Source organism: Dryobates pubescens, chromosome 28 (genome assembly GCF_014839835.1).
Source record: "Dryobates pubescens isolate bDryPub1 chromosome 28, bDryPub1.pri, whole genome shotgun sequence".
Taxonomy (NCBI): Eukaryota; Metazoa; Chordata; class Aves; order Piciformes; family Picidae; genus Dryobates; species Dryobates pubescens.
The window spans coordinates 1,014,993-1,032,979 of NC_071639.1; the positions used below are offsets into that span (position 1 = coordinate 1,014,993).

General features: G+C 58.3%; 1 protein-coding gene across 2 annotated transcripts in view; it reads left to right on the forward strand.

Moving 5' to 3' along the window:
• The first annotated feature begins 3,033 nt into the window (after window positions 1-3,033).
• Window positions 3,034-17,987, forward strand: part of MED23 (mediator complex subunit 23) — a 67,101-nt gene continuing 52,147 nt past the window's right edge. The window contains exons 1-11 of one of the 2 annotated variants that reach the window (XM_054174025.1): window positions 3,034-3,092; window positions 5,907-5,938; window positions 6,042-6,129; window positions 7,515-7,639; window positions 7,732-7,843; window positions 10,457-10,555; window positions 11,325-11,426; window positions 12,763-12,832; window positions 14,642-14,754; window positions 16,348-16,443; window positions 17,114-17,131. In XM_054174025.1, coding sequence (XP_054030000.1) covers window positions 3,045-3,092; window positions 5,907-5,938; window positions 6,042-6,129; window positions 7,515-7,639; window positions 7,732-7,843; window positions 10,457-10,555; window positions 11,325-11,426; window positions 12,763-12,832; window positions 14,642-14,754; window positions 16,348-16,443; window positions 17,114-17,131 — 903 coding nt within the window. In that variant the 5' untranslated portion in view covers window positions 3,034-3,044. The remainder of the gene's footprint in view (window positions 3,093-5,906; window positions 5,939-6,041; window positions 6,130-7,514; window positions 7,640-7,731; window positions 7,844-10,456; window positions 10,556-11,324; window positions 11,427-12,762; window positions 12,833-14,641; window positions 14,755-16,347; window positions 16,444-17,113; window positions 17,132-17,987) is intronic. The other variant, XM_054174026.1, reaches the window with a different exon arrangement.

Sequence of the window (17,987 nt, forward strand, 5' to 3'; positions counted from 1 at the left end):
CCAGGCTGCCCAGGGAAGTGTCACAGTCCCTGAAGATCTGGAGATAAAACCTCTGGTGGACTTGGCACTATTATGGTTGGGCCAAATGGCCTTAAAGGGCTTTTCCAGCTTAAATGATTGCAGGACTTTATGATCCAGGGGTGCACATGCTCCACTGCACACCCACCCCCACCCCCAGGTGCTTGGAGGTGGATCTGCTCCAGCAGGGAGTTACTCAACAGGTCACAGTCCCTCCGCTGAGGCTCAGCAGAGGCACAGCAGCAATGCCCTGCCCTATGGCAGCCCAGGCACGTGGCCTGTGCCCTCAGCAGGCTGTTCCCAGGCACAGCACAGACAGGGCAGCACTGCAGCAAGGGGAGGAGAGAACAGCACAGCAGAGAGAACACCTCAGCAAGGAGATAACAGCACAGCAGAGAGAACACCTCAGCAAGGAGATAACAGCACAGCAGAGAGAACACCTCAGCAAGGAGATAACAGCACAGCAGAGAGAACACCTCAGCAAGGAGATAACAGCACAGCAGAGAGAACACCTCAGCAAGGAGATAACACCACAGCAGAGAGAACACCTCAGCAAGGAGATAACAGCACAGCAGAGAGAACACCTCAGCAAGGAGATAACAGCACAGCAGAGAGAACACCTCAGCAAGGAGATAACAGCACAGCAGAGAGAACACCTCAGCAAGGAGATAACAGCACAGCAGAGAGACAGGGAAGCACTGCAGCAAGGGGAGATGATAACAGCACAGCACAGAGATAACACCTCAGCAAGGAGATAACAGCACTACAGCACAGGGAGATGCTAACACCACAGCCAAGGGAGATGGTGACACCACAGCCAAGGGAGATGGTGACACCACAGCCAAGGGAGATGGTGACACCACAGCCAAGGGAGATGGTGACACCACAGCCAAGGGAGATGGTGACACCACAGCAAAGAGATGGTGACACCACAGCCAAGGGAGATGGTGACACCACAGCCAAGGGAGATGGTGACACCACAGCCAAGGGAGATGGTGACACCACAGCCAAGGGAGATGGTGACACCACAGCCAAGGGAGATGGTGACACCACAGCCAAGGGAGATGGTGACACCACAGCCAAGGGAGATGGTGACACCACAGCAAACAGATGGTGACACCACAGCCAAGGGAGATGGTGACACCACAGCAAACAGATGGTGACACCACAGCCAAGGGAGATGGTGACACCACAGCAAAGAGATGGTGACACCACAGCCAAGGGAGAAGGTGACACCACAGCCAAGGGAGAAGGTGACACCACAGCAAACAGATGGTGACACCACAGCCAAGGGAGAAGGTGACACCACAGCAAACAGATGGTGACACCACAGCCAAGGGAGATGGTGACACCACAGCAAAGAGATGGTGACACCACAGCCAAGGGAGAAGGTGACACCACAGCCAAGGGAGAAGGTGACACCACAGCAAACAGATGGTGACACCACAGCCAAGGGAGATGGTGACACCACAGCCAAGGGAGATGGTGACACCACAGCCAAGGGAGATGGTGACACCACAGCCAAGGGAGATGGTGACACCACAGCCAAGGGAGGTGACACCACAGCCAAGGGAGATGGTGACACCACAGCAAAGAGCAGCCAGTGACAATGACTAGAGGCTAACACAGCAAAGGAAGCAAGTCCCATGGCAAGCTCAGGAGCCTGTGCTCCAGCACATCCTGACCCAACTTAACTCTCTTGGGTTTGGCTGGAAGAGACCTCTAAGACCAGCAAGCCCAACCATCAGCCCAACACTGCCTGGTCAGCACTAACTCCAGTCTCCAAGCTCCACCTCTCCATCACCTCTTGTCATTTCTAACACACTTCCTACTGCCACTGATCCTTCCACTCTTGGGGGCCTTGGCCCCACCGTGGGTGCCCCAAAGCACCCCTGTGGGTTCAGCTCAGGGAGGGCTCAGCCCCCACCCCAGCCTCTGGCTGTATCCTCAGGTGCTCTCAGGGCACTTTCTTCTGTGCAGTGTGTTCTGACTTCAGTGGAAGGAACTGTTCTCTCATTTTGCAGCAAGGACAGCAACAGTGCCAGAGCAGCGCTGCGACCCGCTGTCAGGACAGGAGCTTGTGGCATGACTCTAGGCTGGACTGATGATTTTAAAGGCAAAGGAGCCTAAGCAAGGATTTTCATAAGGAACCCCAGCTCCCAGGGGTCGTGGCTCCTGCTTTCCCCTCTGCACCCTCGGGCCCAGCTTGTTGCCTTGCTAGGAAACACACAGGGTGATGGGCAAGGGGCAAGGCAAGGGCAAGGGAAGGGGCAGGGGCAAGGGACAAGGGAAGGGGAAGGGGAAGGGGAAGGGGAAGGGGAAGGGGAAGGGGAAGGGGCAGGGGAAGGGGAAGGGGAAGGGGCAGGGGCAAGGGAAGGGGAAGGGGAAGGGGAAGGGGAAGGGGCAGGGGAAAGGGAGGGGGCAGCGGAAGGGGCAAGGGAAGGGGCAAGACTGAGAGCAAGGGCAAGGGCGGGGGCAGGTGTAAAGGCAAAGGCAAGAGCAGGGGCGAAGGCAGGAGCAAGGGCAGGAACAGGGGCAGCACAAGGCAGGGGTAAGGGCAAGGGCGAGGGCAGGGGCAGGGACAGGCACAGCAGGGGAGGTTAGCGGCAGCGGCAGGCCGGGGGCGGCACCGCGCCCCGCACCGGGCCGGCAGAGGCGGAGAGTGCCGCCCGGAACGGCCGTGCCGGCGCGGTCGGGCCCGGAGCTGCCGGCGGGGTCGGGGCCGGCGCGCGCCCGGAACTTCCGGCGGAGCGGGGCCCGGCGCTGCCGGCGGGGTCGGAGGGCACCCGGAAATTCCGGCGGCGTCTGGCCCGAAGCTTCCGGCAGAGCGGGGCCTGCAGCTTCCGGCGGGGTCGGACCCGGCGCTTCCGGCGGAGCGGGGCCCGGAGCGTCCGGCGGAGCGGGGCCCGGAGCGTCCGGCGGGGTCTGGCCCGGAGCGTCCGGCGGGGTCGGACCCGGCGCCGCCATCTGCAGGCGGCGGTGCGCGGAGCGGGGCCGGGCCCGGGGCCGGCGGCGGGGCCGTCCCCATGGTGCCGATGGAGACGCAGCTGCAGAGCATCTTCGAGGAGGTGGTGGTGAGTCCGGCGCCCGAGCGGGAGGCAGCGCCGGGCCGGGGCGCTGCGGGCGGCCGCGCTCGCCGTGTGCGCGGACATACGGACCCCCGAGCCGGGCATTCGGGAGCCCTGAGGAGGAGGTTCTGTGTTCCCCTGGCGGTGGTTGGTGCTGTTCGCCGCCGGGCCCAGGCCGGGCGCTGCCGGGAGAGGAGCCGGGGGGGAGGTGTCCCAGCGCAGCTTCTGTGCGGCCGGACCGGCACGAAACGGCGGCCGGCAGGGCGCCTCCCCGGGCTGTGATCTGAGCTTGCTGTAGAGCGAGAAGCTCAAGGAGACGTTTCGAGGGGAGCGAGAGGGCACGAGTGTCGTGAGGGCGGGTTTGTCTCGGTGCAGCGGGGGAGCCGGGGGCATGCCGCCGTGCGGGGAGCAGAGTGGGGCACGGCTTGCCGGGCCGGCAGGGCGGCAGCGCAGCGCTTCACTTGCAGGCAGCCTCTCGCAGTCATCCAGCCCAGCTGCCTCCCCGGGACAGGGCTGGCCAGCAGCTGGGGCACACCACGAAGGGCAGTGTCCAAGTGTCTCCTAAACAGTGACAGGCTTGGGGCATTGAGCACCTCTCCAGAGAGCCTGTTCCAGTGCTGGGCCACTCTGTGAGGAGCTGCTTCCTAATGTCACAGAATCACAGAGTCCACAAGGTTGGGAAAGACCTCAGAGATCATCAAGTCCAACCTCTCACCCAGCACCCCGTGACTAAACCATGGCTCCAAGTGCCACATCCAGTCCCCTCTTGAACACCTCCAGGGATGGGGACTCCACCACCTCCCTGGGCAGCACATCCCAGTGGCTAACAACTCTCTCTGGGAAGAACTTTCTCCTCCCCTCCAGCCTGAACCTCCCCTGGCACAGCTTGAGACTGTGTCCTCTTGTTCTGGTGCTGGGTGGCTGGCAGAAGAGACCAACCCCCACCTGGCTCCAACCTCCCTGCAGGGAGTTGTGGACAGGTCCATTCAGAGCCTCCCCTGGTGCAGCTTTGAACCATTCCCATGCATCCTGTCACTGGCTCCCAGGGAGAAGGGATCAGTACCTCCCTCTCCACTTGCCCTCCATAGGAAGCTGAATGGAGCAAGGAGGTCACCCTCAGCCTCCTTGCCAACCAAGCAGACAAGCCCAGAGAGCTCAGCTGCTCCTCACAGTACCTTCCAGCCAGTTTGTTGCCTTCCTGGACACCTTCAAAGCCTTCTTGAATTGTGGGGCCCAGAGTGCCAGGGTGCTGTGGTGTGGCCACAGCAGCTCTGAACAGCAGGGTGATAATCTCTCCTGACTGGCTGGTGGTGCTCTGTTTGATGGACCCTGGGCTCTGCTCTGCCCCTTCAGCTCCCAGGGTGGCTGTCTGCACTCAATCCCCTCACCCAGGTTATTGATGATACTGAACAAAACTGGAGCCAGTATTGATCCCTGTGGAACACCACAGCTGGACTCTGCACTGCTGAGCACAGCTCTCTGAACTCTCTTGCATGAAGCAGCTACCAATCCACCTCAGGGGCCAGGCAGCTGACCCACTTTCACCTGCAAGGATGCTTCTGATTGACAGCTGCCTAAACATGAGCCAGCAGTGTGCCCAGGGGGTCAAGAAGGCCAAGGGCATCCTGGCCTGCATCAGGAAGAGTGTGGCCAGCAGGAGCAGGGAAGTCCTTGTGCCCTGTGCTCAGCACTGCTTAGGCCACACCTGGAGTCCTGTGGCCAGTTCTGGGCTCCTCAGCTCAAGAAGGACATTGAGAGACTTGAAGGTGTCCAGAGAAGGGCAAGGAGGCTGGGGAGGGGTCTGGAGCACAGCCCTGTGAGGAGAGGCTGAGGGAGCTGGGGTTGCTTAGCCTGCAGAAGAGGAGGCTCAGGGGAGACCTTCTTGCTCTCTGCAACTCCCTGCAGGGAGGCTGTAGCCAGGTGGGGGTTGGTCTCTTCTGCCAGGCAGCCAGCAGCAGAACAAGAGGACACAGTCTCAAGCTGTGCCAGGGGAGGTTTAGGCTGGAGGTGAGGAGAAAGTTCTTCCCAGAGAGAGTTGTTAGCCACTGGGATGTGCTGCCCAGGGAGGTGGTGGAGTCCCCATCCCTGGAGGTGTTCAAGAGGGGATTGGATGTGGCACTTGGTGCCATGGGTTAGTCCTGAGGTCTGTGGTGACAGCTTGGACTTGATGATCTTTGAGGTCTCCTCCAACCTTGGTGCTTCTTGAGAAGGCTCTGAGTGGCAGTGAGAGGCAGCTCTGGGCTGTGTGCCTGACAGAGATCCCCAGAAGGCTGCTGCTGTTCTCTGCTCTTCTGCAATACAGAAACTCAGTTGGGTGTGAGGAACCAGTTCTGCACCAGGAGGCTGCTGGAACACTGCAGGAGCTTTCCCAGGGAGGTGGCTGAGGCCCCATCCAAGGAGATACTGAAGGTCAAGCTGGCCAAGGCTCTGAGCAGCCTGATCTAGTGGAGGATGTCCCTGCAGGGGGGTTGGGCAAAATCATTGTCATTGGGATGTGCTGCCCAGGGAGGTGGTGGAGTCGCCGTCCCTGGAGGTGTTCAAGGGGAGATTGGACGTGGCACTTGGTGCCATGGTCTGGTTGTGGGGTCTGTTGGAACAGGTTGGACTTGATGATCCTTGGGGTCTCTTCCAACCTTAGTTACTGTGATCCTGTGATACCTTTGGAGGTCCCTTCCAGCCCAAACCATTCTCTGGTTCTGTGACCTGTCCCTGCTGCACTCCCAGAGCAGTGCAGCTGACAGGAGGTTTGTGCTGCAGCCTGGTGCTGTGGTGCTCACAGAGACCTTCCCACAGCACCTGACCTGGCTTTTTCTCTTGCAGAAAACAGAAGTCATTGAGGAAGCTTTCCCTGGGTGAGTGTGGAGTCAGAGCCCTGCTGCAAGACTCTGCAGCTGTTCTTCTGCCTGTGCTCTTCCCCTGGGTACTGCTGGTAACTCCTGTTCTTGCTTCCACCAGGATGTTTATGGACACTCCTGAAGATGAGAGAACCAAACTGATCAGCTGCCTGAGTGCTTTCAGGCAGTTCTGGAGCAGCCTTTCCCAGGTCAGCACTCTGTTGCTTGGGTGTGCTTTGTGTGCTTGGCTTATGCATGCTGATGCCTGGTGAAGCAGACAAGCCCTGAGGCTCCAAGGTCTCTGTCCAGGCACTCAAAGGTGCAGGTGGGGCACAGCAGAAAATGCAGGAAGGCTTTGCAAGGGAAAAGATGAATTTGAACATTGTGAGAGGATGGAGGTGTCCAGCAGGGCTCAGTGTGCAGTGCAAATGAAGGTAAGCAAAAGGGTTTGTAGCAGGAAGAGACAGACAAGAGCAGGTGGTTAATGGCTGCAGAACACCTCCAGGGAGGAGGCAGCCACAGCCTCCCTGGGCAGCCTGTGCCAGTGTCTCACCTCCCTCACACTCAAGAATTTAGAATAGAATAGAATTAACCAGGCTGGAAAAGACCTTTGAGATCATCCAATCCAACCTCTCACCCAGCACCATCTGATCAGCTGAACCATGGCACCAAGGGCCTCATCCAGGCTCCTCCTAAACACCTCCAGGGATGGGGACTCCACCACCTCCCTGGGCAGCACATCCCAGTGGCCAATTCCTCTTGCTGGGAAGAACTTTCTCCTCATCTCCAGCCTAAACCTCCCCTGGCACAGCTTGAGACTGTGTCCTCTTGTTCTGCTGCTGGCTGCCTGGCAGAAGAGACCAACCCCCACCTGGCTCCAACCTCCCTTCAGGCAGTTGCAGAGAGCAAGAAGGTCTCCCCTGAGCCTCCTCTCCTCCAGGCTAAGCAACCCCAGTTCCCTCAGCCTCTCCTCCCAGGGCTGAGCTCCAGACCCCTCCCCAGCCTCCTTGCCCTTCTCTGGACACCTTCAAGTCTCTCAATGTCCTTCTTGAGCTGAGGAGCCCAGAACTGGACACAGGACTCCAGGTGTGGCCTAAGCAGTGCTGAGCACAGGGCACAAGGACTTCCCTGCTCCTGCTGGCCACACTCTTCCTGATGCAGGCCAGGATGCCCTTGGCCCTCCTGGCTGCCTGGGCACACTGCTGGCTCCTGTTCAGCCTACCATCAACCACTCCCCCCAGGTCCCTCTGTGCCTGGCTGCTCTCAGCCACTCTGCCCCCAGCCTGTAGCACTGCCTGGGGTTGTTGTGACCAAAGTGTAGGATCTCCAGGCTAAATGTACCCTCCTCAAGCTTAAAGCTGTTGCCCTCACCCTGAAAGATGAACAAACCCCAGGAGACAAACCAGAGAGCAGTGCTGGTCTGTGCTGTGCTGGCTGAGCAGGGAGCAGCACAGCTGCCTGGAGCAGAAAGGCTGAGCTCAGCTCTCAGTGTTCAGCTTGGAGGGGCTGCCAGTGCTGCCCAGCTCTGCCCTGGACAGCCTTGTAGGACACTGTCTTGGTTGGAGCAGGCTGCTGTACCTCCTCTCTCCTGCAGGACTCCCACGAGCAGTGTGTGCAGTGGATCGTGAGGTTCATCCACAGCCAGCACAGCCCCAAGAGGATCTCCTTCCTCTACGACTGCCTGGCAATGGCGGTGGAAACCGGCCTCCTGCCCCCCAGGTGAGCTGTGTGGGGCTGAGCTGCGGGGGGTGGTGCTTGCAGGGGAGCTGCTGGTGGTCAGCTGTGGCTCTGCCTTGCCCTGTGCCCTGCAGGCTGGTTTGTGAGGCCCTGCTCAACTCGGACACGCTGGAGTGGGAGCGGACGCAGCTCTGGGCCCTGACCTTCCGGCTGGTGCGCAAGATCATCGGCGGCGTGGACTACAAGGTACCTGCCCCCTGCCCCTGCTGGCAGGGGCTTCAGCAGCCCTCCTGGGGTGAAGGACTGAGGCACCTGGAGCTGCCTGGTCTGGAGAGGAGAAGGCTGAGAGGGAGTTGCTGAGTCTCAGGGGGGTGGGCGTCCCGAGGCAGGGGCCAGGCTCTCTGCTGTGGCAGTGGCGCACGCTGGGAACCAGGAACTCCACCTCAGCGTGAGGAGAGGCTGCTTCACTCTGAGGGTCACAGAGCCCTGCAGCAGGCTGCCCAGGGAGGTTGTGCAGACTTCCCACACCCACCTGGGTGTGTTCCTGTGTGCCCTGCCCTGGGTGATGCTGCTCTGGCAGGGGTTGGACTGGGTGATCTCTGGAGGTCCCTTCCAGCCCCTGGCATCCTGTCATCATGTTGGTGTTCCAGCTTTGTTTCACTTGTGGCAGAGCCATCCAGTGTATCAAAGCCAGCTCTGATATGAAAGGAAACATAATTGAGTGGGGCTGCTTGGAGTGGTTTTTCACAGCTCAGCTTTGTCTTCATGGAAGACTCTGTAGGAGAATGGAAGCCTTCCTCCCCTTTTCCCTCTGCTCCTTCTGTGCAGCTCCTGGGTGAGCAGTGCAGGCTGGCTGTGCTCAGCAGCTGCTCCTTCTCTGCAGCCCCTGTGCAGCCCCTGGGTGGGCTCTTTCAGTGACCAACTGCCCTCCTGCAGCTGCAGGAGTAGCACCCATGGGAAAGCAGCACTGGCAAGCTTTAAGGCTGAAGTGCTGCCACCTGCTCTGACCCCTTCTGCTATGTAGGCAAAGGGTCCTGAGAGCTGAGCCTCCACCAGGGAACAACCAACAGAAGGACTTAGATCTGCTGGAGGGAATCATCTCAGCAGCCATGGTGGCTGTGGTGGGCTGAACTGGTACACTGCAGGCACATTGCTCTGCCTGCACAAGCCATTGAAGGTTGGATGTCCTGATGCAGCTCAATGACTGCCTCCTCTGGGGTGTCTTAAGTGTTATCCTGAGGAGTTTAATGTCAAAGAAGAATAGAATCACAGAACTGCTTTGCTTGGGAATCCCTCTAAGGTCATTGAGTCCAACCAGCAGCCCAGCCCCACCATGGCCCCAGGTGCATGGCCCCAAGTGCCATGGTCACACCTTCCTTGAACACCTCCAGCCATGGGGACTCCACCACCTCCCTGGGCAGCCTCTGCCAATCCCTGACCACTCCTGCAGCAAAGACATTTCTCCTCCTCTCCAAACTAACCCTCCCCTGGCACAATTTCAGGCCAGTTCCTCTCCTTCTATCACCTGGTGCTAGGGAGCAGAGCCCAACCCCCACCTGGCTCCAACCTCCGCTCAGGGAGCTGCAGAGAGCAATGAGGTCTCCCTCAGCCTCCTCTTCTCCACACCAAACACCCCCAGCTCCCTCAGCTGCTCCTCCCCAGCCCTGTTCTGCAGACCCTTCCCCAGCCTTCTTGTCCCTCTCTTGACCTGCTCCAGCCCTCAAAGTCCTTCTTGCAGTGAGAGGCCCAGAACTGAACTCGGTACCCGGCCTCAGCACTGCCCAGTGCAGGGCATCAGTGCCCAGTGCAGGGCATCAGTACCCTGCTGCTGCTGCCCACACCAGTGCTGAGGCAAGCCAAGGTGTGGTTGGTGGTCACTGTCTCAGCAGCAGGCTGCCTGCTGACCCTGAGCCAAAAGCAGCTGCTCCTTCTGTGCAGCCCCTGGGTGGGCAGTGCAGGCTGGCTGTGCTCAGCAGCTGCTCCTTCTGTGCAGCCCCTGTGTGGGCAGTGCAGGCTGGCTGTGCTCAGCAGCTGCTCCTTCTGTGCTGCCCCTGGGTGGGCAGTGCAGGCTGGCTGTGCTCAGCAGCTGCTCCTTCTGTGCAGCCCCTGGGTGGGCAGTGCAGGCTGGCTGTGCTCAGCAGCTGCTCCTTCTGTGCAGCCCCTGGGTGGGCAGTGCAGGCTGGCTGTGCTCACAAGCAGCTGCTCCTTCTGTGCAGCCCCTGGGTGAGCAGTGCAGGCTGGCTGTGCTCAGCAGCTGCTCCTTCTGTGCAGCCCCTGGGTGGGCAGTGCAGGCTGGCTGTGCTCAGCAGCTGCTCCTTCTCTGCAGCCCCTGGGTGGGCAGTGCAGGCTGGCTGTGCTCAGCAGCTGCTCCTTCTCTGCAGCCCCTGTGCAGCCCCTGTGCAGCCCCTGTGTGGGCAGTGCAGGCTGGCTGTGCTCAGCAGCTGCTCCTTCTGTGCAGCCCCTGTGCTGCCCCTGTGCAGCCCCTGGGTGGGCAGTGCAGACTGGCTGTGCTCAGCAGCTGCTCCTTCTGTGCAGCCCCTGTGCAGCCCCTGTGCAGCCCCTGGGTGGGCAGTGCAGGCTGGCTGTGCTCAGCAGCTGCTCCTTCTGTGCAGCCCCTGTGCAGCCCCTGTGCAGCCCCTGGGTGGGCAGTGCAGGCTGGCTGTGCTCAGCAGCTGCTCCTTCTGTGCAGCCCCTGTGCAGCCCCTGTGCAGCCCCTGTGCAGCCCCTGTGTGGGCAGTGCAGGCTGGCTGTGCTCAGCAGCTGCTCCTTCTGTGCAGCCCCTGTGCAGCCCCTGTGCAGCCCCTGGGTGGGCAGTGCAGGCTGGCTGTGCTCTCAGCTCTGAGCTCTCTCTCCTTGCAGGGGGTTCGTGACCTGCTGAAAGTGATCCTGGAGAAAATCCTGACCATCCCCAGCACTGTCAGCTCAGCTGTGGTGCAGCAGCTTCTGGCAGCAAGAGAGGTAAGCGTCTGGGTGCTGTGCTTTGTCACTAGGCAGGCAGGTAGGCCTCATTCTGTGGCTGGTTGTGAGCAGCTGGGAGGGTTACCTTGGGAAGGTCAGTGCAGGGCAGCAGCAAACACCTAACTCTGTGCTCTGGTTCTTGCCTGGATTGCATTTTATACAGGTAACAAAGAGCTGCTGGGGCATGCAGTAGGTAACCCCTAAGGGCAGAGTCAGGCTCAGGGTTTGAGTTGGGGAAGGTACAAAGTGTGAGACAGAGGTGAATGAATGAGAGAGTAAAGCCAGGGGTTGTTTTCCTGTAGTGTTTCTTAGCCTTAACCAATCTAATTTACACTTTGTAATTAAAACTGGGGTTTAAACTAATAGAGCACTGTCAGAATACAGCTTCATAGAATCACAGAATCAGGTTGGAAAAGACCTCAGAGATCATCCAGTCCAAGCTGTCACCCAACACCTCCTGACTACTCAACCCTGGCTCCAAGTGCCACATCCAATCCCTCTGGAACACCTCCAGGGATGGGGACTCCACCACCTCCCTGGGCAGCACATTCAATACTTCAGCTTCAGTGTACTCTGGGTGGTCCTGCTCAGGCAGGAGGGTTGGCCCAGATGAGCTCTCAAGGTCCTTTCCCAGCCCTGGTGTTCTGTGCTTCAGGAAGTGGTTTTGATCCTTGTGTCTGTTTCCATGGGCTGCCTCAGACTAGCAGAGAGACTGCACCTTTGTGCACCTCCTCCTAACCTCTCACACTGCTGTGGTTTTTATTCCCAGGTGGTAGCCTACATTTTGGAGAGGAATGCCTGTTTGCTGCCTGCCTACTTTGCAGTTACAGAAATCAGGAAGCTGTACCCTGAAGGAAAGCTTCCCCACTGGGTAAGGATGGCATCAAATCACACAGCTGCAGCTCTCTGCCTCACCTAACAAACAGCTTGGGGGGTTGTAAAACAAGGCTCTTGAAATCACACCATCACAGGGCTGGAAGGGAGCTCAAGGCTCAGCCAGCCCCAACCCCCTGCCATGGGCAGGGACACCTCACACTGCAGCAGGTTGCTCACAGCCACCTCCAGCCTGGCTGCAAACACCTCCAGGCAGGAGGCTGCCACCACCTCCCTGGGCAACCTGTGCCAGGCTCTCACCACCCTCCTGGGGAACAACTTCTTCCCTTCCTCTATCTTGGATCAATTCCCCCCAGTCCTATCCCTCCCTGACACCCTCACAAGTGCCTCCCCAGCTTTCTTGGAGCCCCCTGCAGATCCTGCAAGGCCACAATGAGGTCTCCTGGGAGCCTTCTCCTCTCCAGCCTGCACAACCCCAACTCCCTCAGGCTGTGCTCACAGCAGAGCAGCTCCAGCCCTCTGCTCCTCCTCCTCCTGGAGCTGTGAAGTCTTCTGTTCAACAATGCTCTGTGCTTAGGCAGGGAAATTCAAACCCAGCCTTGACTGCAGCAGCAGCTTTCTTGCTCTTGTATGGAACTGATGGCAGAGTTGGGAGCTGCTGCTGCTGCCTGGTGTCCCTAGCTCCTGGAGCACTGAGCTGGTTCTGGTGCATAGACCTGGAAGTGCAGGTCAGGCTTGCCTGCCAGTCCCATGGCTTCAGGATAAGAGCAGCTCTCTCCAGGGGCTCACCAGTGTTTGCTTCTTGTTCAAACTCAGTTGTGCAGAGGCATTTGAGGCTCTGGTGCAGTGCAAATGGTCATTGCTTCCCAAGAGAGTGATCCAGCTGTTCTGGTGTGCATGCTGTTGTCATCCTGGGTGTCAGGGAAGGGATACAGCCCAGCTTCCCTGGAGGTAATGGCAGAGCTGTTCCTGACCTCTTTTGAGCTCAGAGGCAAGTGGTGAGTCCAGCTCAGAGGCATCCCTGCCCATGGCAGTAGGTGATCTCTGAGGTCCTTCCAACTTGAGCCATTCTGTGATCTCCTGAACAGAGCCCTTTGAGCTTGCCTCACATCCTCCCTTACCCAGTGGTGTGCACTGAGGGAGCAGGGCATGCCCAGGGGAAAGAGGTGAACTCAGACTCAGAAGGGAGCTTCCTGCCACTCCTCTCTGAGCTCCCTTTTGCTGCTGCTTCTGTCCCACTGGGGGGTGTGGGGAGGGAGTTCTGTCAGTGCATCCCTCTATGACTTACTCAAATGTGTAAAGTCTTTTAAAGCCTTAAATCCTCCCTCTCAGTGTCTGGAACTGAAGCTTTGCTTTTCCTCTCTCCCCCCCAGCTGCTGGGGAACTTGGTGTCAGATTTTGTGGATACCTTCAGACCCACAGCCAGAATCAATTCCATCTGTGGTAAGACAATGACTTCATGGATGACTTCCAAAACCTTTCTTGTCAGCTCTTTTGTTGCCTGGGCTCACCTCAGCTGAATGGCTCAGAGCTGCTCCTTCCTGTGGTGCCTTGACTGCTGTCACTTTGTTCCCAGCCTTTGCTTCTCTTCATTTGTTGGGGAAAATTTGGGCTGATTGGATCCAGCTCCTTGTTTACTCCAAGCTGGTAGAGTGAGCCTGCTGCTCAATCCCATGGACACACAGCTGGTGATAAGAAAATCATCTGTCCTGGGCTCAAGGGGTTGGAGTTGGTATCTTAGCCATGGAGTGTCTTCTGGCTTCAGTTGCCAGTGGAGCTTTCAGAGCTGCTCTGCCCTGTCCCTGTTGTTGCAAGCTTCTGAGTGAACATTTCCTGGCTCTCCTGTGCCTGCCCTGGGGGCTGTTGCTGGAAACACAAAGGCTGAAGTGCAGCTGCTTTAATTCTGAGGCCTTGCATTTCACTTCCAAAATTCTCAAGTGCCTTCTGTTTGCTCTGAGAAGGAAGGAGCTCAGTGGCAGCTGCATTGTTCCTGAGATCTGAGGAGGGTTTAGTGCAGCTGAGCTGCTTCAGTGCAGAGGTGGAGAGTGTCACTTCCCCTGCAGTGCCTGCTGCAGGTGTGACAGCCTTGGAGCTGGGCTTGCAGGAGTCACACAGAGGTGGACAGGCCTTGTGTGTGTGGAGCACCTGCATGTGTCTGGATGAAGAGAAGGGAAGCCTTCCTTCCTTCTTGCTTTGTCTCACAGCAGCCTGGCCAGCAGCAGCCAGGGACTTGACCTGGCAGTGAGATTTAGGTGGAAGAGAAGGCAGCTGCATTCAGATGATGTTACACAGGCTCAGCTCAGCTGCATGTGCCTGAGCAGCTGACTCCATCCCAGCTGTCTGTAAGCTGCACTGGCTCAAACACTCTCCCTTTGCTGCACTGGAAAGCTCTCCCCTGGCTGCAGCTGGGGCAGGTGCTTGGGTTTGGCAGGCTTCCTGAGCAGCAGCCAGCCCACAGGAGCCCTGCAGGGCCAGGGAAGCAGACTGGAGGCCTGGGTTAGGTACTTGGATCAGGAGCAGCATTTTGGGTGGGCAGAGGGGCAGTGCACCACAAATGAAACCCTTAGCTCCAGCAATGGCAATGGAACAGCCTTGTGGGAACCTGCAGGAGCAGTTTTGGATGAACATTGGCAAATGCTTCTTCCTTTGAGGGTATTCAGTCTGAAGAGAAGGGAATTTTACTCCTTAGGTATTTGGGAGCTGGGGCTGTTCAGTCTGGAGAAGGGAAGGCTCTGGGGAGACCTCAGAACAGCCTTCTAGTACTTGAAGGGGCTCCAGGAGAGCTGGGGAGGGACTTTCAACAAGGGCTGGGAGTGCCAGGGTGAGGAACAAAGGCTTTGAGCTGGGAGAGGAGAGACTGAGACTGGAGAGGACAAAGGAATTCTTGGCAGTGAGGCTGGGGAGAGCCTGGCACAGGTTGTGCAGAGAAGTTGTGAACACCTCCTCCCTGCAGGTGTTCCAGGCCAGGCTGGATGAGGCCCTGAGCAGCCTGGGCTGGTGGGAGGTGTCCCTGCCCATGGCAGGGTTGGGGCTGGCTGAGCTTTGGGCTCCCTTCCAGCCCAAAGCATTTTAGCATTCACGAGCTGAAAAGGAGCGAGGGAAATAGAATGAGCCTGAGGCAGTCCTGTTGCAAAGGGCTGTGAGCAGGGACAGCTGCAGGAGGGAGCAGGGGTGGCTGAGGCCAGTGTGAGCTTCAGCCTGGTGCAGCTGAGGGCCAGTGTGGCTGCTCAGTTTGTGTTTGGTTGCCTGCAGGTCGCTGCAGCCTGCTGCCCGTGGTGAACAACTCCGGGGCCATGTGCAACTCCTGGAAGCTGGACCCCAGCACCCTGCGCTTCCCCCTCAAGGGGCTGCTGCCCTATGACAAGGTAGGTCTGCACCTCCTGCCTCTCCTCAGCAGGCACACAGCTGCTGTGCCTTGGGCTGGGGGAAATCCATGGCTGCTGGGGAGCATGGACTCATAGGATCAACCAGGTTGGAAAAGACCTCAGAGATCATCAAGTCCAACCTATGACCTAACCCCCAACACCTCCTGACAGCTGAACCCTGGCTCCAAGTGCCACATCCAGTCCCCTCTTGAACACCTCTAGGGATGGGGACTCCACCACCTCCCTGGGCAGCACATCCCAGTGGCTAACAACTGTCTCTGGGAAGAACTTTCTCCTCACCTCCAGCCCAAACCTCCCCTGGCACAGCTTGAGACTGTGTCCTCTTGTTCTGCTGCTGGCTGCCTGGGAGAAGAGCCCAACCCCCACCTGGCTCCAACCTCCCTTCAGGGAGTTGGAGAGAGCAAGAAGGTCTCCCCTGAGCCTCCTCTTCTGCAGGCTAAGCAACCCCAGCTCCCTCAGCCTCTCCTCACAGGGCTGTGCTCTAGACCCCTCCCCAGCCTCCTGGCCCTTCTCTGGACACCTTCCAGCCCCTCCAGATCCCTCTTGCAATAGGGGCTCCAGAACTGGAGGCAGTACTCCAGGTGGGGTCTCCCCAGAGCTGAGCAGAGGGGCAGAATCCCCTCCCTGGCCCTGCTGGCCACACTTCTCTTGCTGCAGCCCAGGCTCTGCTTGGCTCTCTGGGCTGCAAGTGCACACTGAGAGCTCCTGCTGAGCTTCTCCTCCCCCAGCACCCCCAAGGCTCTCTCCTCAGGGCTGCTTTCCAGCCAGTCCCTGCCCAGCCTGCATTTGTGCCTGGCATTGCCTCCACCCAGCTGCAGGACCCTGCCCTTGGTCTTGTTGCCCCTCCTGAGGTTGGCTTGTGCCCAGCTCTCCAGCCTGTCCAGGTCCCTCTGGATGGATCCCTTCCCTCCAGCTGTCTGCTGCCCCACACAGCTTGGTGCCATCAGCAACCCTGCTGAGGGTGCACTCAGTGCCACTGTCCATGGCACCCACAGAGATGTTGAACAAGCCTGGTCCCAGGACTGATCCCTGAGGGACTCTGCTTGTCCCTGGCCTCCCCTGGGCCATGGACCCATGGACAGCCACCCTTTGGGTGCAGCCATCCAGCCTGTTCTGTATGCATCTAGTGGTCACCCATCACACCCATGTGGCACCAGCCTGGAGACCAGGATGTGGTGTGGGACATCTGAGGGCTGGGGGGCAGGCAGGGGCCAGGCTCTGGGCAGTGGTCCTGGGATAGGACAAGAGGCAATGGACACAAACTGGAACCCAGGAGGTTCCACCTCAACCTGAGGAGAAACTTCTTTGGTGTGAAGCTGCTGAGCCCTGGAGCAGGCTGCCCAGAGAGGTTGTGGAGTCTCCTGCTCTGGAGCCTTTCCAGCCCCACCTGGATGTGTTCTGTGTGCCCTGCCCTTGGTGCCCTGCTCTGGCAGGGGCTTGACTGGGTGCTCTCTGGAGGTCCCTTCCAAGCCCTAGCACTCTGTGACTGCTTCCCCCAGTCCCTGAGCTGCAGGCAGGAGGAAGCAGTGTGGAGCAGGAGGTGTTTGTGACTGCTCTGTGTTCTTCCCCCAGGACCTGTTTGAGCCCCAGACTGCCCTGCTGCGCTACGTGCTGGAGCAGCCCTACTCCAGGGACATGGTCTGCAACATGCTAGGGCTGAACAAGCAGGTACTGTGCTGCACTCTGCTCTCTGCTCCAGCTCTGCATAGAATCTGCACTACTCTTTTTTTCCCCTTTTCTTTGCTCCAGCTTAACTCAGCAAAACAGTTCAGGGCCAGAGAGGGAAGGTTCTTGGCTTTCATTTGAGTTCTTTTTTGTTTGGTTGGTTTTTTTGTTACTGTTCTTATTTTGCTTTGATTTCTCCTCTGAGCTCCTGCCAGGTGGATTGGACACTGCTGTTCCTCTCCTTTGTGTATTGCTTTCCCAGTGTGCCACTGCAAAAAGCAGAGCCTGGAAAGATGAGTTTTGGGGTTTTTGGTTTTTCTTTGGATTTATTTTAGTTTGTTATTTTTTGCATTGCTTTTTTTTCCTATAAGGCCAGCCTCAAGCACACCTTTGACAGACAGCAGGAGCCTGCTGGCTGCAGCAGCACAAGGGGGGGGCTGTTCCCTGGGCTGAGGAGCACTTCTCTTTCCTGGGCATGGTCAGGCAGTAGAGCAGTGAGGAGCTGGAGCTGGGCTGTCCCAGGTTGCTCTGTTTCTACCTTAGAGTGGGAGGGCTTTAGTCTGGCTTGGGGATCCTTGAGGCTGGCCTCATAGTCACTGTTTTGTCTTTTCTTTTTTTCTTCCTTTATTTTTGTTCTGTCCTGTCTTGTCCTGCCCATCCTCCAATGCTCTAGACCTTGAACATTGCTCAGGTATGTTCACGACCTTACTGTTGTATTGTGACTAACGCCCCGCCGGCCGCTTCCTAGCCACTGATCCCACAGAGCCCCCCAGCTACAGCCAGGGCTTGAAATTGCCACCACACCAGCCAAGGGCAGAGGCCCACCACCCCCCTCCAGATGTAGCCTGCAGCTGACCACCTTGGTCCTAAAACTGTCCCTGGAATGATGGCTGCCACTTCCCTTGCCCCTCGCAGGAGCCTTCACTTTGCTCGCCAGAGGCTGCGGCTGAGGAGAGATTCTTAAGGTGACAAAAGTCTCTGCTCATGCAGGAGGAGAAACAGCCTCTGCTCTGCACTGCAGGAGTACACAGCTGTAAATACAGCATTCTTTAAAAAGAGGGGGAAAAAACCACCAAAAGGTTTTCCTAGTGGATTTTTCTTACAGAATAGAATAGAATGAACCAGGTTGGAAATGACCTTGGAGATCATCCAGTCCAACCTCTCACCCAGCACCATCTCATCAACCAAACCATGGCACCAAGGCCCTTCCTAAACACCTCCAGGGATGGGGACTCCACCACCTCCCTGGGCAGCACAGCCCAGTGGCCAATCTCTCTTGCTGGGAAGAACTTTCTCCTCACCTCCAGCCCAAACCTCCCCTGGCACAGCTTGAGACTGTGTCCTCTTGTTCTGCTGCTGGCTGCCTGGCAGAAGAGACCAACCCCCACCTGGCTCCAACCTCCCTGCAGGGAGTTGCAGAGAGCAAGAAGGTCTCCCCTGAGCCTCCTCTTCTGCAGGCTAAGCAACCCCAGCTCCCTCAGCCTCTCCTCCCAGGGCTGTGCTCCAGACCCCTCCCCAGCCTCCTTGCCCTTCTCTGGACACCTTCA